The sequence below is a fragment of the Ambystoma mexicanum genome, chromosome 11 (assembly GCF_040938575.1).
Source record: "Ambystoma mexicanum isolate Mex_15411 chromosome 11, UKY_AmexF1_1, whole genome shotgun sequence".
Lineage (NCBI taxonomy): Eukaryota > Metazoa > Chordata > Amphibia > Caudata > Ambystomatidae > Ambystoma > Ambystoma mexicanum.
Genome location: NC_090934.1, coordinates 929,400,056 through 929,426,995, shown reverse-complemented (window position 1 = coordinate 929,426,995; position 26,940 = coordinate 929,400,056). Strand labels below are relative to the sequence as shown.

General features: G+C 46.7%; 1 protein-coding gene across 1 annotated transcript in view; it reads left to right on the top strand.

The window, feature by feature from the left end:
* TALDO1 (transaldolase 1) overlaps window positions 1–6,059 on the top strand; it is a 142,055-nt gene extending 135,996 nt beyond the window's left edge. The window contains exons 7-8 of the mRNA XM_069624037.1: window positions 5,349–5,494; window positions 5,828–6,059. Of these exons, the coding sequence (XP_069480138.1) occupies window positions 5,349–5,494; window positions 5,828–5,863 (182 nt within the window). The 3' untranslated portion in view covers window positions 5,864–6,059. The remainder of the gene's footprint in view (window positions 1–5,348; window positions 5,495–5,827) is intronic.
* The last annotated feature ends 20,881 nt before the right edge of the window (window positions 6,060–26,940 follow it).

Below are 26,940 nucleotides of genomic sequence, written 5' to 3'. Positions count from 1 at the left end.
CGACTTCTCTCTGTACATCTATAAAAATACCCTAAAAATAAATGCAAAAAATCTAAAATTCTGATTCTGGAAGACAACGGCAGGGCCAGGAAGAGGAACAAATTCACCTGATCATTAAACGGAGAACAAATACCAGTTGTTGCAGCAATAGTCTACCTAGGGATAACCCTAAACAGCTTGGACGATGCTCCGGGCATCGCACACTTGAGAAGCAAAGCCAAAAACCTGGCGTCCCAAGCCCTGCTCATTAAAAGGCATTCCTGTAAATTCACCATGGTACCAGTTCTGGATTTTATAAATTGAAGTTGCACCACTACTTACCTATGCTGCAGAAGTCGACATTCAGTGTTCCAAAAACTGGAACCGTTTGGAAGGTCTTTTTTAGAAGAGGGTTCTGTCCTTCCCGAATTCAACGCCCATAGAGCGGGTCAGGAGGGATTTGGGTTTAACTTAATTATATTCCCAGATGGAATGGAAATCCTTTCTCGCATGAGGAAATGCCTTCAACCACCAGGCGTCAGTGGGTTCTCAATTATCAAGGAGGCTATGGAAGGGAAACGGGTGGAAGTTCTAAACGCCTGGCAAGTGTCCTGTTCCTCCATATAGTCCAACCTCGCCCTCTCGGCAACACTAATTGAAAATCCGATGAGGGTGAAGTCTAAACTATTGGACATGGATTGGATTCGGACCGATCAGAAAATGAAATCCTATAAATTGTTTGCAGATGAATCAGACAAACACTACAGAAGGGAAACTGTTTTGCCCTACTTAGGAAGTTTTGCTGCTCTGGTTGTGAAGGAAATCTGTCTAAGACTTCACTTAAACCTCTACCCAACACGGGAGGTCACAGAAAGGAGATCAAAGGCCCAGGAAGAGAACTTTAAATTGCCGGATATGCAGTAAAAGTACTGAGACTTTGAAGCATCTAGTACTAGTGTGCGAGCCTCTAAACGTTACAAGAGTCAAGATCCTGGGGAGATTCTTTGGGGAATAGATTACAAACACTCGGAGAAAGCTTCCAACCCCATCTTATGCAGACCCACCAATCGTCCTGACGCTCGCTGTGCTCCGGTTCGTGAGGATAATTTTCACTATCCTGGAGGAAAACGAACCTAACTGTCGGATGAAACCAAACTCTTAAGATTGGGCCTTTGGGGAAGAAATGGGGATTTTTTTGGCTTTTTATTCTGGATCAAATTCACATATGTAATTGTATACATTTGCATCTAAGGTTTAATAAAAACCAAGTAATGTGTAATAATAAATTAAAAAAAGAAACCACCGCTGCTGTCAACAAGGAGTTGCTAAGAAAATATGAACTATTGGCTATTGACCCTGATTTTTCTCTTCCCTGCACCCTAATCCTGAGAGCTTGATAGTACAAGCAGCTACTTCCAGATCTAAAGCAGCTGTCTGTCCAACCACCACACCTGATGGCAAGGAACAATATGATGTTCTAGGAAAGGGGATGTTCTCTGCTGCAAGTTTGGCGTTTAAAGCCATTAATGTGCCTTTTGCATTAGCCAAATACACCTACACTTTGTGAGATGTCTCGCAAGCGGCTGAAATTATTCCTGAAGGAGAAATGAGGGGTGGCTTTATGTACATTAATAAGGAGGCTGCATGTCGGTCTCTTCACTCTGGACTGTATGTTTCTGATTGTGGCCTTGCTCCTAATGTCCTGCAAAACCTTTGGAAATGCCCTTTGATGGGTCAAACCTTTTGGGGGTAAAGGCTGACTAAACCTCAGAGGTTGCAAGCTTCTAAGGCAGTTGCAAAATCCTTGGGTGCAGCCTCCATCAAGCTCGGCTGTAACAGTCTTCCCAAAGTTGGAGAGGACGTTCTTTTTTCTATTTCTCGTTTGGACATAAGAGGCCAGTCCCCCGAAAGGGGGGTGGTTTCCACTTTGTACAAGAGGCTTTGGAGGAAGGGCAACTCAGTCACTTCCTCATTACTCTGCCACAGCTCCAACCATTTTGAGTGCTTCATTCACAGGTCTCAGGTCGGAGGCAGGTTAACTCTGCATCTTAAAGAATGGCAACACAGTACATAGGATGATTGGGCGCTGCAGACTGTATCTCAAGGGTACTGTCTCCCCTCGAGTGAGCTATGTCTTGGGGGAACCAGACCTGCTCATTCTGTATGATATTCTTTCCCTGCTGGAGAAGGGTGCCTTGAAAGGGGACCTGTGGTGGAGCAATACCACGGTTGGTACTCCACTTATTTTCTGGTTCCTAAGAAAGACTGAGGACTGCGACCCGACCCATCTTGGACCTGAGACGCTTGAACAAGTGCCTCAGGAAGGACCGATTCAAAATAGTCTTTCACAGATCCCCAAGGCCCTTCCAATCAGTGATTGGATGGTGTCACTTGATCTATGGGATGCTTCATGTACCTATACGCCCCAAGCACAGGAAGAATCTGCAGTTCTTTATTAGCAGTTCTCACTTTGTTTTAATGAACTACCTATGGGCTGACCTACTCACAGATGGTATCCAAGTTGATGGCACTGGTGGCAGTGACTCTAAGGAGCAGGGGGATTTGCATCTTCCCCTACCTAGACTAATGGTGGATCAGAGCTTTTCTCCTGAAGCAGGCTCGAACACCAACAGCACCTGCCACTCTCCACAAACTGGGCTTCTCCCTCAACTTCAAGAAGACCCAGGAGACACCTTCGCAAAAGCTGCTATTCATTGGAGCAGTCCTGGATCCTTCCTCTGAAGGCTTTGCCACCCTGGAAGTTTTATTTTATTTTTACATTTTTAAAGCGCTCACACAGCCGCGGGCATCGAGGCGCTGTTACAGGTTTTTTTTTGTCTTAGTTGCGTATTTATAACGTGCTTAAACACCCAGAGATTTCTAAGCGTGGACCAGGTTATCAAACCTGTGTTGCTTCGTGTCGTCTTGCTTCCAAGGCGCGCTCGTTGCCGCTGAGCTATCCTCCCGGGACAAGTTGAGGGCTCAACCTATCTTGCAGATGGTGACACCATTTTTTTTTTTCTAAGGTTGTTGGGCTTCCTGCATTTTCCTGGTCCCTGAGGCTCGTCCAAGGATTTGGACCCTCCAGTCCCAATCTCGCGCAGGATGACAGACCTTCAGGTCCTGAGCATTGTTGCGCAGGAGCTCCTGTGGTGGGCCTACAAGGAAAATCTTGTGATGGGGGCTGGGGGGGCAACCTTGGCAGGAGATGACGTGGGGCGCCCACATTGTCAATTACGATCAGTGGTTTTTGGTCCCATCAAAAACAAGAATGAGGCCATCGGTCTAGCGCTTATGGCCTTGTTGCTGTCCATATCTGGGTAGAATGTACACCTCTACAAGAGAGGTGTAGAGTCATTACCACTGTGCAGGGGGTCAATGCAGTTCTGATTTTTGGGCACTACAAGAAGTAAACTCCATCGGCTGTTCACCTAGCTGGAGAAGAGAACACGACAGCGGATGCTCTGAGAAGGCAGAGCAGGGTCTCACGAGTGGGAGTTGGCTCAGGAAGTCTTTCTAGGCATATTCGCCTTTTGGGGAACAGTTTTTAACAGGAAATGCGACCTGTTCTGCTCCAGGAGAGTCCCTCAATGCATTTGAGCTGAATTGTGATTTTCACTCATGGTTCCCACCTGTCCCTGGTATTCCTTGTCATCGGGAGGTTGAAATTCGGGAAGTCTATGATTCCGATTGCTCTGGATTGGGCGAGGAAGATGTGGTACCATGACCTTCTAGACTAATCAATCTTTCCTCTTCTCTCCCCAACCCGCCCCCTCAGGGGCAGACCACCTCCCAAGTCAGCTGTCTCGATGACCCAGGACTCTGAACCTTCAAGCTTGGTTTCGGAGAGGCTAAGATACAAAGGTTTGGACCTCCTGGAAGAGGTTGTAGAGGCGCTGCTTTCAGCCAAAAGAGCAACAAAAACACTATACCCCAGCCGTTGGAATACCTTTACAGGTGTAGAGCTAAAAATCGAAATCTTTTCACTTGTGATACCCTTAAAGCACTTTCTTTTCTGCTACACCTGGCTCATCAGGTGCTGCAGGTGACTAAAGCCAAGTGTCATCTGGCTGCATTATCCATCTTCACACGTGCTTCAGAGCAAGACTTATTTTAAATTAACTATTGCACAGTTTCTCAAGCGATTGACCAATATTTTTCCACCCGTACCTTTTTTATAGTCCTGGCTTGGGATCTGAACTTGCTATTCCCATTTTTAATGGGAGAATCCATTTGAGCCTCTCCGTTCCTGTCCACTCAGATTGACACTAAAGACAATTTTTGTTCCCAGTGTTATCTAAACCTCCCTTCGCTACTTTTTCCAAGGAGAAAGTTAAGGGTTAACCCCTCCTTCCTTACCAAGGTGGTGTCAGAATTTCATCTGGCACACAAGATTACCATGCTGGCACCCTAGCCACCTTCATGCTTCTAAAGAGAAATAAAGGTTGCTTAGACTTAATCCAGAAAGGATTTTAAGTTTTTATATTGCATAGATGGCAAATGTCAGACCAGACTCTACTCCATTGGTTACACCGAACAGACTCGGTCAAGCTGTGATTAAACGGACTTTGTCACGCTGTATCATTCTGTGCATTTCAGAATATCTTCTTTGGCTGAGAAAGATGTCCCTGAAAATCTAAAAGCATGTTCCACCAGAGAATGGCAATCACTTTGGCTCTGCAAAGAGGTACACTTGTACTGCTGCAATTGGTCTTGTATAAACGTTACTGTCTGGACACCTTGTGTGGTCGGGACGCTAGGTTTGGTACTAGTTTGTACACATTACCCAGTAACAAGATCCACTGGTCCCACCTCTTCCTATCCAACGACTATGGGAGTCTATCAAAGATGAGGAACCTGTGGGAGGACACAATCCATTAGAAAAACAAATTGCTTACCCATGGTATTATTTCTACTGGGTGTTCTTCCACAGATTCCTCATCGCCCTCCCAGCCTATCCCCGACTATGGGTAATTTTCAGTCTAGACTACTCCTTCAACACCCTATCAAGTCTGCTGTGCGAAAAGTGGGAGGTGGGAGAAACCAGAGCAACTGGCTCAGTGCGTGTTACTTTTTACTGACGTCCAAACGCAGGCTGCCGAGGGACATTGACTTGGCGCACAGGGCCTTCTGCTTTCAGTTTCCAAAGCTGCACGCAGGATATCCGTATTTCAACAATGAATACATGGGAGAAACCTTATTACCAATGGGTAAGTTTAGTTTTTCTTTCAATGTTTGTTTTCCTTGTGGGTAATGTAACTTTAGTGCCTGCTAACTTTTGGGCAAACTGCTGAATTTGACATGTTGTAGCACTTCTTCTAATAGTCATATGTGGATATCTTGTAAGCTTCATTTGGTCTTCTTGGCAGCGCAAAAGGAAGACCTGGCAAAGCTCCACCTTGATGAGGCATACTTTCGATTTCTGCACAACGAGGACCAAATGGGAGTAGAGAAACTGTCAGATGGAATTAGAAAGTTTTCTGCAGATTCAAGGAAACTAGAAGAAATGATAAAGGTGAGGCAACAAAATACCTGGACCATGGTAATACTTTAGTGCAGCCACCCTTTTGGTTCAACTTTTGGGTTTTGCTTTTGAGTAGGCTGCACTTGCTCCAGAAGTGTAATGCATCCAATTAAACAGCTTTCTGTAGTGGCTGCAATTTCAGTCTGCCATTTCCTTCCATAATTGTGTTGGCTTGTAATGGCTTTTGGTAAATACTGCAGTGCATGTCTTAAAGTGGCTGATTTTGCTCCATCATCCTCTTATGTGAACAGTCCCGCATTTTGTCTCCATGCTTTTCCTTTTGTTTTTGAGCAAGGCTTTATTTCAGATGTTTTTGTTTTCTAGACCCGGATGTTTGGTGCTGCTCAAAATGGGAAGTGAAGATCATTTCTACAAGAGTGATGTCTGGAGTCTGTGGACTATCATTACTTGACCAAATGGGACCTGTAAAGCTGGCTGAAACTACCTTAACAATAACTGCTCAGATTTTCCAATATGCCTCCAATCTTTTGAACACTGATTCAATTCCTTTTTTGTACATGTTAATCTTGCACTATTAAAATGGCCCGTCTCTTGATTCCTGTAAATTTTCTTTCATTTTGGAAGGCATAGTGGCTATGGCAGTTTGGGGTTTGCAACCTAGGAATGAATGCTGTTGGTTACAGTAAACCTTAAACCAACTATTTTTAAGCTTTAATATTGTATGCTAGAAAACCCCAAAAACTCACAATCTAGAAGAGTGGGTTGGCCAATGGGGCATTTAGTTTTCAGTCTAAAACTGAAATTTCAGTTTGGGATTCAGGCTTCACTGGGTGCTTCCTTAAATGTACTGTTTATGATCAAGATTTCGGGAGAAGTGTGATTTGCATTCCTTGCACAGATAGCTTTTCTAAAATTGACTGTATTGTGACGGCAAGTAAGATGTGGGCCTACATACTTTTACAATGAAGTGCAGAAAGTCTCTCCCAAGCCATACATCTTTATGGGTAGAGCTTTTTATTCAGAAGGAACTGCACTTTGCCCACTAATCCTTCTAAATGGTTGTACACAGCTGCACCGGAAAAAAATAGTTGCAAGAATTTGCAATGGTGGCTGTTGGGTTCAGGCAGCAGAGCCTTGCCTGCATCAACCACCACCCCTCATTTTCTGGCAGGTTGTTTGGTCTCTGGGGAAAGATTTTCCAGGTGCCCTTTTAAGCTGTGCTTTTTGCTGGCTAACAGTCCTTGGAAGTGGTGTATTTGTCATCCTGCGATTCCCTCCTTCCTAACTGATTGGGAAGCCTGCATTCGCAGGTGGCTTAGGAAAAGCCAACTCAGCTGCCCCTTTAAGAAATGTTTGTAATGGGATTCTTGTAGGCGCGTGCATCCCTCCACGGGGCCCACCCTTCACCCTCACAATTCCTGTTTTTTTCCACCAACTGGGTTAGTCGGAATTGCTGCGCTTGGTGACATCCCAATTTTTTGAGTTACTTATTGGCTGGCCACTCTTCATTTTTGATTTTCTGTTTTATTTATTTTTTTTATGTGGTGCCGCCTATGATGCATGCAGTTTAACTACAGGATTCAAGCAATTAATCCATTGTAGGAAGCAGTTCTCGGCAACCGATCGTTTACTGACATTCAATGCGTGGGGATTTATCACCTGTTGAGTTTGTTTTCTGAAGTGGAATTCAATGAAGGACTCTGCGAGTTGTCTATCCATGTCACTGCTGGGACCTGTACTGAAGGCAAATTAGGACTTTGTAGTTAGAGGGAGACTGTACCGCAGGTGAGGTATGTTTTCGGCACCAGCCTTCGGTACCCAGGCAAAGACCGCCACCCCAACTCTAGGGTCTACGCAGAACAGTTTAAGAGGAAACCCTCGGGCGTTTACATCTGTGAGTACCTCTTGGTGGGAAAACGAGAACCACCAAGGAAGGAAGGGATCTGAAAAGATCACCCAGTACAGAGTATATGTTCACTTATGACAAAATGATTACAGTACCTGGGAAGAGCTTATCTGCCTCGAATTACAACTGAACAGACCAGATTACCCTTAAAAAGGCAAAATCTTCCAGGGTTGAATCTGTACCGACTGGCTCCCCTGGATATACATTGGTACCAAAATTGGCTACTGCAGAAAAATCTTCTGGTTCTTTTGTACCCAAGAGAAGTGAGGGATCCTCAGTGGCATAAAGATCATCCTTTTTCGGTACCAACCACTCCAAAAAGGCAAAAGAAATGGTCAAAGGAGATGCTCGGATATTGCATCGGTACTGAGGGTTGAAGATGAGCATAGTTCTCATTTCAGACTTCTAATTCACTGTACCAACTGAGGAATTTGGTAATCCAGTGAGATGCAAGACCGTAGAGATTTTGCCCCAGTTTTTGACCTTCAGGAAATTTGACTGAACCATTCAGCCTGAACAACAATTGGTTTTGACCATATACAGGCACCAAGACTTTTATTTATAATCCTTCAAATGTGATACACTAGCTGGACAGGGCAGACTCCTACATCTCCTGCGAGAGTAGAAGGCATTCAAGGTGAGCCCTCATAGTGGCAAGACATCACAGCTATGGTGCTTGAAGCCATGCTGGCAACCTTTTACTAGAGGTGTGTAATAGGAGTTCCAACAGTAAGTACAGGTAAGCAGGAACCACTCTGGAAGCTCCTAAGTATAAACAGGAATAGGCTTTGTGTTACAGGGATTAGATGTGAAGGGAGGCAGGAGCTAAGGTAAATGCATTCTCTAGGTTTATCTCCCAACCTGTGTCCAACCGTCAATCCTGGAACCTTGTGTACAATAATGCAAGCAACAATGCTACAAGGTGTTACATGTCCATCCAAAAGTGTAGCGGCACAACAAACCTCATTAATCAATGTAAAATAATCCTTGCACTGTAATTGAAGAAAACCATTCAACGAAACGAGTGCCGGCATCACGCTTCACAAACTGTCATAGGAAAAAACTTACAAGCAGTGTGTACTTGTATTGCAGTACCTGACTCCATAATACTCCTGGTGAGCCAAAAGGTGTTCCAGTTAAAAGAAATCCATATACCCTTCGTCTTCCTCTATTTTTGCCGATGGCGAAAACAATTAAATTTTCGTGGCTTCCACTTCATAGACAACTGACCGCATACGCGTTTGCAGGAGAACCTTATTAATGTGAAAAACGGTTCTTTTCCGATGCGGAACAACGCACTCCAATGTAATCCAAAAACTTGAAGCACTGCCCTTACACGAGCGTCCTCACGTTGACCATGTCCGTAGGGCCCTTTCTCTAATGTTTATGTGAGCGAACTCCATACATTCCGGGCTAGGTTTCCAAAGTCACTGGGTCCTGTTTTCGTACTCACCAAAAGAGTGGAACGCCATGAACCAGCATTCTATCTTCTCGCCGCCCGGGATGACGTCACCAGTTGTTACTGCTCAGTAGAACTGAGCTGCAGGACTGCACCCGCTCCACAAGTAGTCATGCCCCCCTATAATGCTTTCCTAGTGGCCAAAGCCAAAATGTATTCATCATTGCTCTGCCTTTTTTTTTGTCTCAATCGATTACGGTATTGCCCAAATCAATGTATTTTCCCATTATGGAAGCGATAATACTTTTCAACATTGGGAACCAAGTGTCTCAGCATGCCCCCCCCCCCTTATTGAAAGCTCAGTACCTTGAGGAGAACAATTGCCAAGCTCCCCATCACCCGTGCCTATTCAGTTACATCCTCCATGGCTCGCACTGCAGGCCGGAGCTTACCCTCAAGGCAGCCCAGGCAGTTGCTCCACTCTTGCTGCAACTTCTGCTACCCTTTTTCTACATCCAAAAAATCCTTGTCGCCACTTGTAGTATCAGAGTTCACACAGTAAGCACAGGTAATCAGGAAGCACTCTGGAAGCCGGTAAGTATAAATAGGAATAGGCTTTATTGATTTACAGGGATTAGATGTGAAGAGGAGCTAAGGTAAATTCATCCTTCTAGGTGTATCTCCCATCCTGTGTGACCAACTGTCAATCCTGGAACCTCGTGTATATCAATGCAAGACACAATGCTACAAGGGGTTAGCCCAATGCATTAAAGACCAGATGGGCTCTCCTGAGGTCCTTCAAAATGCGGGTTCTACAGAAACCCCACATTACCTACACAAACACCAGTTATTGTTGAAGAGGAAACTGCTCCTAATGAGAAGCAGAAAGTGTCGAAAGACCTATTCGGAGTTGGTGGGCGAACGATCTGTTTCGCCTAAAAAAAATTATTTCACTATTTTGGCACATGCTTTGCAGATTGTGCCAAAAGACAAAGTGGAAACTGCAGGCGTGTTTGGAAAACTGCCTGCGATAGAAAAGAGGGTGGTGATAGGACATATCAGTAGAAAAGATGGTGATGGTTAGGGTGGGATTAAAAAGTGAGATGTGCTAAAAGTAAAGAGAATGCAGATAGAATGCATGCTAAGGGTAGAAGTAGGGTGGGTTGGTATACAGAAAATTGAAATGGGTAAATGGATAGTGTCATAAAAACACTGCGTATGTTTGCTAATTATTGGCAGCACACTCGAGCACAACGATACATAACTGATGGACCAGAAAAGAGGGGAAATGAAGTGACATTGGACTACTTAGCGTGCAAATGGGACACCAGGGAAACCGGCGGAGAACCCAGTTGCTGGAAGCGTCCCCAGATGTTGGTGTTTGGAAAAGTATATGCTGAAGGATGGGTAGATGGAGTGGTTGGAAGTAAGCTGTTAACGCTGACAAAAGCTGCAGTAAACCAGGTTCAGGAAGAAAATGACGTGCCTCAAGGAGTGGGCCAGGAGCCCAAGCTTGCTGACATGGCTAGACAAGGAAGATGGACCACTGACAATTATTCCTCTGTTGCTACCAACACAACAGGGATATTGAAGTAGGAACAAACTAGGGATGCAGGCGGATAGAGAAGATGGTGGAGATGAGATCCGGTACGGCAGTACTTGTGGATCAAAAGCATACGACAAACTACCACCGAACTGGGGAGGGATCTGTTCACTGGCACATGTCAACGTACCCTCACTGGTAGTGCCTAAGAAACATGTGAAAATAGACTTGTTCCCTAAAATGGATGAAGGCAACATAAGAAGGAAGAGGTCGTTCTCCCCAGCTGAAATACCACCAGGCAACACCACCACCAAAGATGGCAAATTACAGAGTAAAATGACAAGGAAATTACCTGTGGGGCAAATCGGAAACTGCTATCGATAAAGTACCACCATCCCATCGGCTGTTCAGCAGGACTGCCATGTTCTTCTCAGCGATAATATATCCCAGGTTCCAAACGTACGCAAATGCAAAGTGGCTCCAAATAACAAGATGGGAGCAAATGATGACAAACTCAACAGTGACCGATTCAACGCAATAAAGGAAGAGCTCTGAGCTATACAATTGGTGGCCTTACAAAACAGGTATGTCTTGGACCTCCTCACAGCAATGGAGGGAGAAATGTGTGCAAAGATCGGAAGTTCCTGTTGCACGTTCACACCAGCAAACAAAGATAACGGGACATTATCAGAAGCCGTATCACAATTTGCAAAAATGCAAGCTAAGATGCAGGAAGGATCCAAAGGCACAAAGAAAGACGGAAGCTGGTTTTCATACCTCTGGTCCTGGATGCTGTCCTGGCTAGCTAAAAATACTGGCGGGAGGCCTGATGCTGGGGTTGGCCGCACTACTTGGGGTAAAAGCATGTATGGCAAAAGACTGCAGAAGAAATTGTCGGAATTAAGCTACTCCTTCCTGCAGAGGATGACCAGCAGACCGACATACATATGGAATGAGAGAGACTACGGCAACAGCTAATGGAATCCGACATGTATCCACCATCAATGAAACTAGAGAATCAAAAGATTTATGTTGGAAAATGGGCTTACTGCAAGCCTGGAGGAAGATGCGTGTATATGTATTGGTCACTTGAAGATCATGTAAATCACTACAGACATCTGGCTGGGATCATGAAGGTATGGCGCCTGAGCGATGACAAAAGAAGCAATAATTTTGTGGTCAACAAGTCGACCAGAGGGGGGACTGAAGAGGGATAATCGAGTGTCCCTTCCCTCCTGATGGGCCCCCCAACCGGAAGAAGCACCCCAGACAGAATAACTGACTGTATGAGGTTGCACCAATCCCCACCGCTCCCAGCATGAGCATGCACTTCGAACGGTACCCAGCTACCTGACCATGCAATGGTACGGACTCTATCCAAACCAAGAGACTACAGTCAAGACCGAGCTGGAGATGATTATATGGACCGAATCGACAATCTCCCGCAAACCATGTTGCAGGTCGCTAGACACCATGACGACATGGCTGCGTCAGACAGGAAGCACATGTGGAACCTGCACATTCGGGACATTCACACACCAATCCACAAGAAGAACACATGCATACAGTTCTGAGCTAGAGGACAGTGACCTATACATGCGGTCTGCATGTTTATTATTTTGCCACTTAGGCTCGCTACAGCACTGCAGAAACGCAAGATGACAGAAGAGCTTGTACACATGCTTGCAGATGCTACGCACTATTAACCCTATGGATGGACAGGAGCATTCTAGGGACCTGACAGACCATGTAATGCCCTAACCCTATGGACAATTGTGCTGAATGCATAATCGGAGCTGAAGTAGGCCTTAGGAAAATCCAGCAAGCCAGCGCCGTCTGACATCCCAGGCCGCAAGATCCTGTGCAAGCAGAATAGCCCTGGCAGGGACCGCTGTTGCCAAGGCCATGATGTTGCAAGTGACATTCCTCACCCACCGCACCACGGTGTAGCTGGCTAGAGGAGGGAATATTCCCAGCCAAAATACAAATTCAATCGAAGTAATTCGGCCTCACTGTCTCCTCAAACGTGACTTGGCCGAACTGACATGGTGCCAAGGCCTTGAAGCTGGGAAGACGCGCATTAGTAGAAGCACCCCATTGTTACACTGTCGCATAGTCACACCTTGTTGATACACATTGTACAAGAGCAGGTGTTTTGTGGCCTGGGAACAACGGTAATCCCAGGCTTGGCGGCCGCGGCCTGACCAATGAGGACATGGGGGGGTGGGAGGGTTATGGGCTGGTGGCAGGAATCCCCAGCCAACAGGGTTTTCAATGTAACATTTTCCAGGTAGCAATTTTCAGGGATGAGCCAAGTATACCACCTGACACAGGGGCCACCAATAATCTTACGGCCTATATGTCCCCATACTGGACCTACCACTATGGGAGCCAACCTGGAGTGGTGTTGGGTTTGGGGAAGGATTTTGGTAAGTGACGCTGATTGTGACGTCACAAGTGTACAAATGTAGCCCGCAAGCCCAAAATCGACAAGATTTGCCTGGACTGGATTTTGCTCCATGCGTATGATCCCTGCTTGTTTGCTATAATAAAGCAGTAGTAACCCTTTGCTCCTTGTGTGGACCTCGACTTCTTTGGGACATTGGAAGGAGTTGGGGCCTTCCGAGAGCTGGAGGGCCGCGACCTTGGGTATGGCTCTGCCGACCCCACAACTTACCCTAACAAGTGTGTGGGGCTATGGTGGATAAACGGGGGTACAGAGGTTGCAAGTAGAGTGACGACATAAAGGTAGAGTGTAGATGGAGAACAGGAGTAAGTTATGGTGGATAAATGGATGGAAGCAGAGACAATGGAACTCAAGTGGGTGGAAATAAAGAGCATAGGGCTAGAGAAGATGGCGGTAGGATGAATAAAAGTAAATATGGTGGAGTTAGTGTGTGTGTGTACGAGGGTACAGAGAATGGAAGTGAAATATGTGGGTAAACCATGCATGTACAGACAATGACTGCAAGCCAAGTGGATAGCAGAAGAAAGATTGTGCCTAGAATGAGTAGGTGGCGATAGGGTGAAGTTAGGTAGGGCAGGTGGGATTAGTGAAGGAAGAGGTATGATGGTAGGATATGAGTACAGAAGATGATCAAAGGATGTAAGTAGCATGAGTGCACATAAAGTGAATGCAAGTACAAACACAGAATGTTAGGCGAATGGAAGGAACAAAAATGGGTATAGGATGGGTGAGTGGGAATATACAGCAGGAATACATCCTACTTCCAGAAGCTTTTATGTCAAAAATGTATGGCATTACGATGCATAAGGCAACCAGGTCCTGGTTCAGTTAGAACAAATGGGTCCTAGGAAAGAGAGGGTCTCTTCCTCCCACCCCCCTCCCCTCAGGAGTTCTATGATGGTGGCTCCCTGCTGCATCTGGCAGCTGACCTGCAAGCGTCCAATGGTCTGGACACTTCCCCAGAGTTGGTCATTCTGCCATCACTGACACCAGTCCAACATCAGGCTGCTTTTCAGCACCTTATGGCAAAGGTGGAAAATGCCCTTGGTCTCTGAGCCGTCCAGGGGGCAATACGAACTCGGACATTCCGGGTGATGCTCCAAAGGAGACGCTGCTGCCCTTTAACATGGCGGTGGAGGCCCCACTGTTGGAAATGTGGGAGAAACTTTGGTTTGGAAGCACAGTCCTGCACTTTCGGACCTAGCTTTCTTCTCCACCCATGCATCACCTGAGAGCTTAGTGGTACAGGCAGCTACGGCGAGCCTGAAGACCTCTACCTTTCTGTCCCTTCCACCGGACAGGGAAAGCAAAAGACAGGACACGTGGGGCAAGAAGGTGTTTGCATCAGGCAGGTCTAGTGCCAGAGCCCAGTTCTCCTTCGGTGGGCTGTAGCCAGTGCAGCAGAGCACAAAGGTGAGATGAGGTATGAGTTTGTCCCTGGATGGCAGAGGCAGTGCGGCAGCTGCTGCAAACTGTCTTAGACATGGCGGACTGTGTGGGCAAGTCACTGGCAACTAGCACTGTGTTCGGGTGCCATTCATGGCTAAAGACAGGTGGGTGTGCGGCCAACGTACATTCGAGGCTGCTAGACCAGCCTTTTGATGGACCAAACTTATTTGGAGCAAAGGCTGACTTCCTCCAGAAAGGTGACTGCCAGGTCCTTGGGCACAAAGTCCACCATGCCATCCTCTTCATGGGGCAGGGGTTTTCATCCCTTTTCAGTGTTTGTCCAGAGTGGTCGTGGGCAACCTGCGCTGTGAAGGGGCCAAGGCAGATGCTTCCCAAGAGGGAGAGGTGTGCAGCGAGGAGCTATCGCGTCAGGGTCTGTCCCCCAGCTCTTTGAGGCACCACACCTCAGTGACTGGCTGCAGCACAGGTCACCGGTGGTGGGGAGGGGCTAGGCTATAATTGTTCAGCAGGGAGTGGTCGAAGGCCATGTGCAATGCTTGGGCCCTAAAGGTCCTCCATCAGGGGTACTGCCTTCCTTTTCTCAAACCCCTACCAGACTTCAATCCCTTGCCCCCCCCCCTCTCGCCAGTCCCCATCCTTCTGGAAAAGGTTGTCTGCTTCGGCAAAGAATGCTATCTAACTAGTTTCTCGTTCAGAACGAGGGGTTGGTACTCGCCTATATTCTGGTGCCAAAGATGGACTGAGGCTTGCACCCCATTCTGGATCTGCGGCTGCTGAACTTTCCTTTGCAAGGACATGTTCATAATGTTCACTATAGCCCAGATCCTGCAAGCCCTCATGTGGGCAGTACGGTAGTTAAACCAAGGTTCACAGTGACATTTATTCAAATAAACACTGATACTCAAGGTTTCTTAAACAATTTATTTGCCAGTCAGTTAAATAAGCCTTCTTCAGAAGGGAGCAATAAAGTAACTCAAATACACTTCAAAATACACACTCTTGGGTTTCTCAGAATCAGCAGATACCCTTTAGGGATGGCACACATACACTTCCTACACCCTCAGGTGACTTAAATAGCTAGGACATTGACACTCTCCTAAGCCATACTCTGAATGCAACAGTGATGTATTAAATGAAAGGGGTTATTTATAATAAATAATTGATCACAAATATTCTTATGCAGGCAAATACTTTTGGATTCCTCCCCACCCCCCAAATACAGATTAAGTTTCCACCTTCCTGGAAGGACAGGTGTAACACAATGTCAGGAGAGAAGAGTCATTCCGTGAAGCAGGCTAGGGCAATGTCAAATGGGCAAAAGTAAATGTGAGCTGAAGCACTTCTTGCAGGTTAAGTAAAAGGTATTTGCACAATGTTTTAGAAGTATTTGAAGAAAAAGAAGAATCAATGTAGGGCCACAAGCTGTTAGGCTTGTGATTGTAGAAGATGCAAGAGGTAAGTTCTCTTAGACTGTACAGTACCTTTAGTTAGAAGTCATCTGCTGCATTTTTCTTTTGTTCCTATGCAGCTCTGCAGAGCCTGTTGTTCCTGGGCCTCAGTCGTGTGGACAAGAGGGAGGACTTCTGGGGACTCCTGCACTGCAACGGGACAGTGACCGATTGAGCGCCACTTGTTTGAAAATTGCCAGTTGCAGTGTTTCAGCTCCTCGTGTCTACCGCAAATAGCACCACTGCAGTTTCTGGCTCTTGAGATGGGCTTTCCTTGCTTCTGGGGTCCAGCACTCTGAGGTGGCTCAGGCTCATCAGTCCTGCTTCCTGGGAGTCCGTATGATCTTCCTGGAGCTCTTGGCCAACTTAAAAGCAACACACGCGATCTGGTGTTCCTCTCCATGGCTCTGCGTTTCCAGCAGCGACTGCAGTGGCAATTCAACCAGTTTCGAGAGGATGTCCAGGTGGCTTACTTTGGAGTTGATTGGTCCCACCAACTCAAGGGGAGACGTCATCCTTGCAGGGCTTCTCTAGTCGAGGCGAATTCAGAGCTTCAGCACAGAAGCAGGGCTTCACTGGGCAAACCAACAGTGTTGCAGCAGGTGTCTCTTCCAAGTTCTTTGGATTCCTTCGTCCAGTGGTCGACTGCCTTCCAAGCCAAAAAAGCCTTGCCTTTTATGCAGGTTTTTCCCATTCATTCCATCCTAGCTGTCAGTCACCCAGCAGGTTGGCTGTCCTTGCCGGAAAGCCAGCCGGCCAATCACATAAGCACAGGGAGTTTGTCACCTCCCTTAGTTCCTGCCCCCGCCAGCCACCCTAGAGCCAGAGACTGGTTTCACTCGTGAAGCCCGCCAAACACAAAACAAAGGGACCAAACCTGGTTTGATGCGCAGATTAAATCTCAAGAAGGACCTAAACAACAAGAAATTGTCAAAATGGCCCTGGTCTTTTTTTTCCACCAAAATGACACCCATGGGTGCTTCACTGCAGCTGCGAATGCAGCCTGTGGTAAAAACACATCACAGTGGTAAATAGTAAACCACTGCCAAAAGCCATTAATTGTGTAAAGGATAACATAAAAATGTTACATGAGAAACTAGACAAAGGGGATACAAAGTAACCCCTCCAGCACCCTATTGTAAGATAGTGTGTGCTGGGTCTAGAAAGTTACAAATGTAAGTAAAGTCCATTTCACTTTACTGCTCTTGGAAACAGTAGTTACACAAGAGGAAAGGTATTCTGTAAGACGTCCCTGTGCCCCTGCACTAAAGGTGCTGTGTGACGCAATGTGAAAGATGATGCCTATGGTGTTTGTCAGACTCCACAACCAAAAGAAAGTGTTAAAATCATAACAAAAATATACGAGAGTGGGGGAAAAAGGTCACACTCGCTCCAGGTTAAAAATGAAAAGGTCCTAGAGTCCAGCAAAAGTGCTGGGGGGGGTCTCTAAGGTAGTGAGGAATTTTCACATTTCTGAGAATTCTCCCTAACAGCCCGGGTGAGACAATTTGAAAGACACGTTGTTTTAACATCCTTGCCCCCAGGTGACGGTCGCCATGGATGCATCTAAAAAGGTTGGTTGGGGGGAGGGTTTGGGGGGGGAGAAAGAAGATGTGGGTGCTCACTTGTTGGACGTTAAGGTGAGTGTACTGTGGTCTCCTGTAGAGTCTTGGGAGCACATAAACCTTCTGGAGTGGAGTGATCAGGCTTGCGCTGGCTGCTTTCCTCCCCTTCTTTAAAACACAAGTCTATGCTGATCCTGACTGACAACAGTGGCCATGCACTACCTCCACAAACTAGGTGCAGTGGGGTTTTTGCCTCTCTGCAAAGCAGTAATAAGAAGGGGTTCTGGAGAACAGTCTCACTGACGGCAGCTCATCTGGTCGGACGGGAGAACATCACAGCGGATGCATTGAGCAGATGGACCTGTCTCCTACAAGTGGGAGCTCTTTCAGGAAGTTCTGGAGATCTTATTGGGGGGTAAGGGAGAACTCCTTAAGTGTACCTCTTTGCGTCCAGTGTCGGGAGAAAGTGTGACTTGTTCTGCTCCAGGGAATGTCCCGGTTGGGGATGCTTTGACAGAGTGGGTGTGCAACCTAATTTATGCTCTGTCTATCCTGCTGGTCATCTGATCCCACCCATGCTGTTCCTGATTGCAACACAGAACATGATATCTGGAGCTACTTGACTTGTCCATCTCCCCTCCTTGGCGCCTTTCGGGGAGAGTAGACTTGCTCTGTCTGAGGCGTGGGTCTGAAACTTCATGCTTGGCTACTGAGGTTGGGATACAAGAATTGGGATTTGTCAGACTGTGTCCTCCGTGTACTCTCATCTCAGAGGCCAGCTACGAAATCCATTTATGCCGGCAGGTGGGAGACAAGTTTCGATTTGCTGCTGGGAGAGAAACCTGGATGCTTGATCCCGTCTGTCCCATGTGTTGGATTTTATGCTTTGCTTGGTCCGAGTGGACCTGCAGATTGGCACTGTGATGGGTTACCTTGCTGTTATTTTTTGTGTTCAAGGGCTAATTTTTTGCAATCCCTGCTGTAATTGTGGGGTTTGTGTAACCAGTTTCCTCCCAGCCAATTTGTGGTTCCAGTATGGGATTTGAACTTGGTTGGAACAGGAATTAAGGTGCTCAAACAGAGCACCCATAGGAAATCTTCAATTAGATTGCTCATCTTTAGTGATTTTCCTGGTTGCCATCACTTGCACGTGACGCAAGAGCTCCTGACATTGTCTGTTTTACCTCCCTATTTTATTTTCGAAGAGAAGGTGACTTTTGAGAGACCCTCCTTTCTGCTGAAGGTGGTCTCAGCTTTCCGTCTCTAAGAAGATCCATCTTCCTGTCCCTCTGCCTCACACTCTCAAGGCAGAGGAACAATTTCAGCAACTGGAGCTGATACAGGCCCTTTAGTTCGAGAGACTTGGAATTTGACTGGCTAGGAAAGATGACTCTTTTTCTTGATTATGCTGGCAGGGCTCTGACCAAGGTGGATCATTCTCTCTCAGAATGCTAAGATCTGGTTGGGAAGGATGTGCCTTAGGGTCTCAGGGCTCATTCTACCAGAGCAGCGGCTACCACCTCCCACCTGGAAGGGGCATGAGGGGGTTCCTGTCCCAGACATTTGCTAGGTGGCAACGTGGGCATTTAAGCACATGTTCGCTAAGAAATACTGCTTAGAATCCCTTGTGCGTCAGGGTGTTTGTTTTTGTTAGGGCAGTCCTTCAGGGGATTCTGGTGTACATGGTGTCCTTGCTTTACACCATCTTCCAGATTACATACTGCTTTGGGAGTCTATCATAGATGAGGAAGCCATGGCAGGAAGGAATTCATTAGAAAAACAAATGACTTGCCTCTCTAGTTCTTTGTGATGGATGTTCCTGCCATGGATTTTCCATCCCCCTTCCCTGCCTCTCCGGCAGGAAGCTAGTACACAATTGCTTCTACAGTCCAGTGTGGAACTGAGTAATGGGATGCTGTGCCGCTGCTTATATAGGCCTGACGTCCTTGCTGGCAAATGAACGTGTAGAGGTGTTGGGCAGACCTGTTGCTGAGCTGCTCATTGCCCCATGGCAGCAAATATTTCCAGTGAATAGCTGTGCTGGGATGTGGATATCATAGATGAATTTGTGGCCGGACCATCATTGGACCATTCTTGAGAGGTAAGTAATTTGTTCTTCAGATTTGCATTTTTCCAAAGCACTGGATGCCATTTAAGGTTCCAAAAGAGCAATCTTTTGTATTAATGGGGAACTGTTATGACCATACGTAGGGTCATTAGTGTAAAGGATACTCTGGATGCCAGGAGAAATCTTCAAGTACCTTTAATTAGGGGTCATCATGGAGATTAGAAAGACTTACAGGGAAGCCCACTGGCTCCCACCACCCAGGCTACATCATTCTCAACTGCCATGGGTGGAATCTCGTCCCATAGCATTCTACTCAGTCACACCTCAAACATTCCATCCATGACCTCATACTTCCAAGCACTCAGCATACATACAGGTAGAGAGGTAAGCAGATGACTCAACAGCTTGATAGAAAACAAGGATACCAATCCTAACGGGAAAGTACCAGCAAGAACAAGGTAACGAGGAGACTCGGTTGTAACACATCTGAGTCAGCTGCCGCAGCAGGCCCTAAACGCTCAGAAGAAAGCATGGACACAGTGTTACTATGACATTAATGCGGTAGCATAACATAAGAGAAGGATATTAGAAACGAATGCCGGTGTGTACTTCTGGACAGATGTAGTGTGGGGATTCGCAGTGCGGAGGCACATAGACGCAAAGTGGATGGAGGTGATCTAGGGCAGTGCAGCCAAATGGCCAGTGTACTGCTACATTGCACCAGGAAACTATAAGGCGTGGCCATTAAGGAACGGAAAAAGGACGGATCGGGAGAGGTTGGACACGAGAAACTGTCTGTCAGGAGTAGATGACCAAACTGAGAAGTGAACCAGTATTTATTCAGTGTGTACTGTTGGACAAGTAGATACCATGAGAGATAAGTACAGTGTATATATTGACCTTGGGACTAGATTATAAAAAAGAATATACTGAGATTATATAGAAGAATTGCATGAGTGCTTAAAATGCGCTGTCAGCTTCAAGCAGGAGACGCAGGTGTTGCTGTAGATTAGTGGCACCAGGAGCCTATATACCAATATTTGCCCATACATGGACGGGGCAGTTATTTGGTGAGGGGACTTTAATTGCACCCTAGACCCGAAACTAGACAGATCAGATGACAAGGTATGGAGGCCCAACCAGTAGTGAAAGCATTGAGCGCCCTACTGAGGGATTTTCAGTTAGTGGATATGGAGGATGCACCACCCACAGGATCGGGAATACTCGCACTACTCTGCTCCACAAAACCTGTATACCTGGTTAGATTACATATTTACGGGAACAGAACTGGCTGGGGAAATGACGCGGCCGGAATATAAGGCCATAATGTTTTCAGACCATACACCATTGATAGTAATATGGCAGAACTCACCCACCGCCTAAAGTGAGGATTCCGACCTGGAGGCTAAGGGTCGAAGCGTTGAAAGATACAATGTCAGGTAAGAACTGAGAACTGAAATAAGGGAATATTTTAAACATAACATGGGCAGCGTAGCATCAGCGGGGACACTGTGGGAAGCATTTAAAGTGGTGGTGAGGGGAGTGGCAATATCAGAATCAAATGGTTTACAGGGTGGTATTATACGGGAATTGCAGACTGCAGAGAGGAAACTGGAGTCTAACATGCAAGACGGTACGAGATCCCCTGGGGGGGGCTAAGATGATATGCCAACTGCAACGAGAATGTAGGGACCACTGGGAGAGACTGTAATCTGAACTATAGGAAATATATAGAAAGGCAGCACGCCGAAGGAGACAAACCAGGTAGGCTTCTTGCCTGGGTGTACAGAAGTGAACACCCCAGACTACTGATCAGAAAAGTGAAAGGCGAGGATGGGCAGACACGGGATACCCAAGAGGGGTTAATGATTGTTTCCTTGAATATTGCCAGAAATTGTATGCAGAAGTGACTGAGAGGGAAGAGATAGATATACAGGAAGCATTAACAGATCGCTCTTCCCAAACTTGAAGCTGCAGAAAGAGAAAATGTAGATGCTCAATCACGATTGAGGAGCTAGAATACGTTATTAAGCTGTTGCCTACCAGCAAGGCCCCAGGAGCAGATGGGCTCCCAATCGAGTTCTATAAAACATATAGCAAGGACCTACTCCCCCCCGCCGTTGGCGATGCTGAATGAAACGTTTAGCACAGGCATGTTGCCGGTGTCCCTCAGGGAGGTGATCATTTTCCTGCTCCTCAAACCCAATAAACCAAGCACGGACTGTGGGTCTTAGACCGCTCTTTATGCTCAATCAGGATAGTAAAATACTTACAGCGGTGATGCCGAATAGACGAAGGCCAATCATAAATCAACGTGTACATCCGGATCAGACTGGGTATGTCCCACGCAGGAATATCTCTGACAAACTTAGGAGACTCCATCATATCATAGAACGGATGGAAGGAAGCTCTCGGGAGATAGCAATATTTCCACTGGATGCGGTGAAAGTCTTCGACTCGGTTAAATGGCCCTGGCTGTTGGCGGTTCTGAAGGAGTATGGCATGAGGCCCACTGGTGGGTGCAATTGCTATATAGCAAAGCAATGGCACGAGTTAGGACGGGTGTGGCCATATCTAAATGATGGCAATTGGGAAGAGACACGAGGCAGGGATGTCCATGGTCCCTGATGCTTTTCATTTTGGGTCTGGAGCCCTTAGCAGCGTACTTGAGGCAGCAATATGGGGAGGTAGGAATCGACACGAAGGGTGGGCAACACCTGATATCGATGTATGCAGATGACATGCTGCTATACCTGAAGTATCCAGAAGAAAATCTTGAATATATCCTGGAGGTTATGGAGAGGTATGCAATGTTATCTGATATAACGGTTAACCCTAAAATGTCAAGCATATTAGGCAGTTATGTAGGAATTCCACAACAAGAATTGCCTGTACTACAAATAAAGTGGGAAACTAGGACGTTTAGATATCTCAGAGTTGATATATATCATAAGGTTGCAGAGGAACACGAACAGAACACAAAGAAAGCAGTGTCTAAAATTAAGAACATCATGGCTTTTTGGGCCAAGCTACCTCTGACCATGATGGGGAGGACAGCACTGGTGAATATGGTGGAGATACCTAGGCTGTTACACTACTTTGGGAACATACCGTACATGATACCCAAACGATTCTTTGCCAAAGTACAAAGCATGTGTAGAGGGTTCATATGGCATAATTCCAGGAATCGAATAGCGCTATGGAAGCTTCCAAACCCGTATGAACTAGGGGGCATCAGACTGTCCAACTTTGAAGTATACTACATGGCTAGTCAACTACAATATGTGACGAGGTGGTTATCAGTGGATCCTACGTCCGAGTCTAAATTGTTGAGCGCTGAATGTGTCCCCTATTTTTTGAATGAGTGGATGTGGATGTCAAAGACACAGCTGGGTGGAAAGACTAGATTACTGGACCTTGGAGAGGGAAATGTGGCGTAGAGCCTGCCAGCTGCTTGGGAACCTGTACCCGTGCTCCCCACAGATGCCTCTAGTGGCACTAGAGGGAGTAGATGGACAAACGAGAGAGCATGGGTTGGTGACCTTGGGAGGGGTGGGGGGGGGGGGAGTCTGGCGGGAGGGGAAGGCAATAGAGTTTGATGCACTGGTGGATGACTCTGGATCAAGGACAGTACATCACATATGTTAGATTGCTGCAAAGTATAAGAGGAACATGGCCCGAAGCTGTACTGACGCTGCAGCCTGAGGCTGTCGTTGAAACAATATATGATGCATCTGAAGCGGGCCATGAGGTCTCCCGGATATACGAGCTGCTGATGTCTAAAGTGGGGAAAGAGGTGGTCCAGACGGGACTGGGAGTAGGAGGTGGGAGAAGCACAACTTGATACTGTGTATTGAATCTATGTGCATATATTCGCTGTTGAACTGTAAGGTGTACAAGTTGCAATCTATAAAAATTGTTTAAAAAAACAAAAGATACAGCAGGGGCTAAGACCAGGGCAGTTTGCATGCGTAGACCTAATTTGTCAGCGACGTCATTACACCAGAACATATAAGACAGCGATAGATTTGGTGTTTGCTGATATGTTTGAGCTGTGAACAGATTTAAGAACTACAGAAGTGCAAGGCATGTGTCACTGCAGCAATCCTTCAAATCTTGCACAACTACTAATAGTAATGCAACCTCCTCCACAACTAAAATGTACTATTCCTCAATGAAGAGATACAGGCCACAGATAGGTCCAAAGTATTTTTGACTTACATCTGGGGATGTGCAAACCATCTGTTCCATTCTTTATCACAGAGCATACGTCCCCAGTAGCAAGAAGCATTGTGAAATGGTTCAATCAGTCGGAGAACATTGTGCATGAGGATTGGGTATTAAACATCATTTGTCAGGGTTATCTGGCCCTTGCTGCTACACCATCTTCCCCCGCCAAAGGTCCTCTCAGGAGCATCTCAGATTCAGAAACTTCTCTCCTTGGGGGCGATATAATTGGTTCCAGAAAGATGGGTCTGGGTTTCTACTCCTGGTATTTTATAATCCCAAAAGACTGTCTGAATACTGGCAGTCTTGGTCCATTTGGAACTGAACCCATTCCTTCTAGTGGAGATTCTTCATGTGGTAACAGTCTCTCAAATTCTTGCGCGCTCCAGCACAACTGGATGGCATCTCTACATCTTCAAGGTGTGTTTTTGTATACCCATATTGAGGAAACCCTGTCAGTGAAGTTTAACATAGGAAAAGTGATTTACCAGTACACTTGTCTTCCATTCGGACCATACTCTGAACCCAAAGTTTTCTCCAAAGTTTTGGGCACACTGTGGCAGCACACCTGCAGTTGAGAAAGGTTAATCGCTTATCAGCCAATCATCTAGGCTTGGGCTTGGGTAAAGGCCCATTCGAATGGATTGTCTTCCCACGTAGTCCTCATCTTTGATATTCAATATCCAGCTTCAGCTGCTTTGGAAAAATACATTCGGCAGAGGCCACGGTGCGTCAATGCAGTCGACTCAATGTACCTTGAGGGCCTCCATCTCGAGGATGCCATCGAAGGTATATATAGCACGCACAGAGCCCGTTGGCTTCACTTCCGCCTTTCTGAGTAAGCTGGTGCTTCTGAGAACTATGGTGCGCTTCAATAGTTTTGTTCGAAAAAACGTCTTAATCTTCAACACCGACCACCCCGAAGACCCGGTTTAAAGTGTCAGCGCTGCGGTTACAAGATGTCGATAACCTGCATCGAGTATGCTTATAGTGTCTCAGTGTGGAGCACATGACTTCAGCCTGCTAGAAATACCAATCGATGATAGGAAAATCTCTGAAGGAGCAAAAGGGGAAATTGGCAGTAGAAATTGGCCACGAAATCCCCATCGACTACCCTGTTGAAACTTTTGGACAATGCAAGAGGTGACTCTCGTCAAAGGAAGGTGAGTAGGTACAGGTCGAGGAGTGGCTCCCACCACTTGCCGAGGAAGTCATTGAAGAGGCGCCATAACTTGCCTACTTCGACTTCTTTGTCTGACTCCTCTCCTGAGAGCTATGGCTTGTTCCCCAAAGGCCTCCAATCCTGCCAAGAGAAGCATTCAGGTTAGAAATGTTGAAAGTCTTTGAAAAACAAAAACCCTCAGTGAGCCATGCTCCTACTGTGCCTTATAAAGCCTGTAAGGAAAGGGCTTGAGCCACATCCTGCGTGCCTTCAAGCCTGTGATGAAGGCAAGATCCACATCGAGAGCAGTCAAGGCCTTGGAAATTCTGGTGGTGCTGGCAGCTACTGCAACCTCAAAACAGGCAGCTTATCCAACCATCCCACCGGATAGGGATGACAAAATGGTAGATACATGGGCAAGGAAAGTATTTTCTGCGGGATGCTCTTAAGTCGCCCAACTCCACATGTGCCTTAGCAAAGTTCTCATACACTCTATGGGACTGTATTTCTATAGCGGCTGAGCATATGCCTGATGGGAAGGAAAGACTGTTTCTTGGCTATTGTTAAAGACTGCAAAGAAGCCATGTGCAAGTCTCTTTAGTCGGGTCTGGATTCTGATGACAGCATCAGCAGAGCCATGGCAGCAAGCATCGTAATTCAGATTTGTGTGGTTAAGGAAGTCTGAATTTGCACCGGATGTGCAATCTAGACTCCTCAACTTGCCTTTTGACGGGTCTCAACTTTTTGGCAGCAAGGCAAATGAAAGCCTTGAAGCTGCAGACCTCGAAGGCGGCAGCCAAATCTTAAGGTGCCACTATTAGGCAGCATCAGCCGTTTCATCCCAGTGGCCCTTCCTGGGTGGTAGATCCTTTCGCTACTCTTCAGTTGGAAGAGCGAGAGGAATGATAGGTCAGAGGCCAAAGAAGATTCCCTCGTGGTGGACAAGGGAGAGGTGCAAAGCCTGCTCAAGCAGGGGCATCTTTACCAACAGCCACTGCTTCAGCTACCTCAAAACCCTGCGGTCTTGTACGAAACCCCAGTGGGAGGCAGACTGTCTCAGCATCTGAAAGAATGGCAATACTTTAGTTCAGATGCTTGGGCATTAGAAACCATAGCCCAAGGTTACTGCCTTCCCTTCATTCAGAGACCACACAAACCATCCACCGGGGAACCATTCTTTGAGGGTTCCAGATCCGCACCTTTTGTAGGAGATTTTGACCCTGCTAGAGAAAGGTGCTATAGAGCCGGTACCTGTAGCGGAGAGTAACAAATCATGGTATTCTCCATATGGCCTACTGCCCAAAAAGGACAGAGGACTGAGACCCATCTTGGACAAGTTCAAGATGGTCACACTTTCTCAGATCCTTCAGGCCCTCCAACTCCAGGATTGGATGGTGTCATTTTATTTTCATGTGCCAATCCATCTCAAGCACAGGAAATACCGGAGGTTCGCCATTGGCGGTTCTCTTCATCAGTTTTGAGTTCTGACCTCCACCTCTAGGTTTTTCACCAAACTGATGGTGGTGGTGGCAGTGAGTCTCAGGAGAGAGGGCATTCACGTTTACCCCTACCTGGACGATTGGCTAATCAGGGCACATTATCCCCTGAATCATCTCAACGTCACCTGCCACTCTCTTCACAGATTGGGCTTCTCCATCAATTGCAAGAAGTCCCATCTGACACCATCCCTAAAGCTCCAATTCATCGGACCGTACTGGATACATCCTTGGGGGGGGGGGGGGGGGCTTGTCACCCGAGGTGCGGGCTCAAGACATTCTGCAGATGGTCTTCAAGTTTCAGAGTGCCCTGCGTCTCCCGGCCGTTGACTTTTTGAGGTTGTTCGGCCTCATGGCATCCTGCAACTTTCTGGTGCCAGAGGCTTGGCCTGGGAATGCGATCCCTTCAATGGGCTCTCAGGACACAATGGTCTCAATGCTCGGGCAGCATGTCAGACCTAATTCAAGTTCCAAGCGGGGTCTCACAGGATCTTCTGTGGTGGGCCTATGAGGACAATATACTGAAGGGAGAACCTTTTTGGCATCCATGGCCGGAGAGAACAGTAGTGACGGACGCCTTACTCATGGGGTGGGGAGCCCACGCCAGCAATCGGCAGTCGTTTGTCTCCATCAGAGTCCAAACTACACATCCATCTTTTACGCTGAAGGCTTTTCGCCCTCTGTATGGAAGAATGTCCTGATAATGACGGACATCACATTGCCATGTACTACCTCAACAAGATTGGTGGTGTAGGGCCACTGCGCAGTGAGGCAATGCAGCTCTG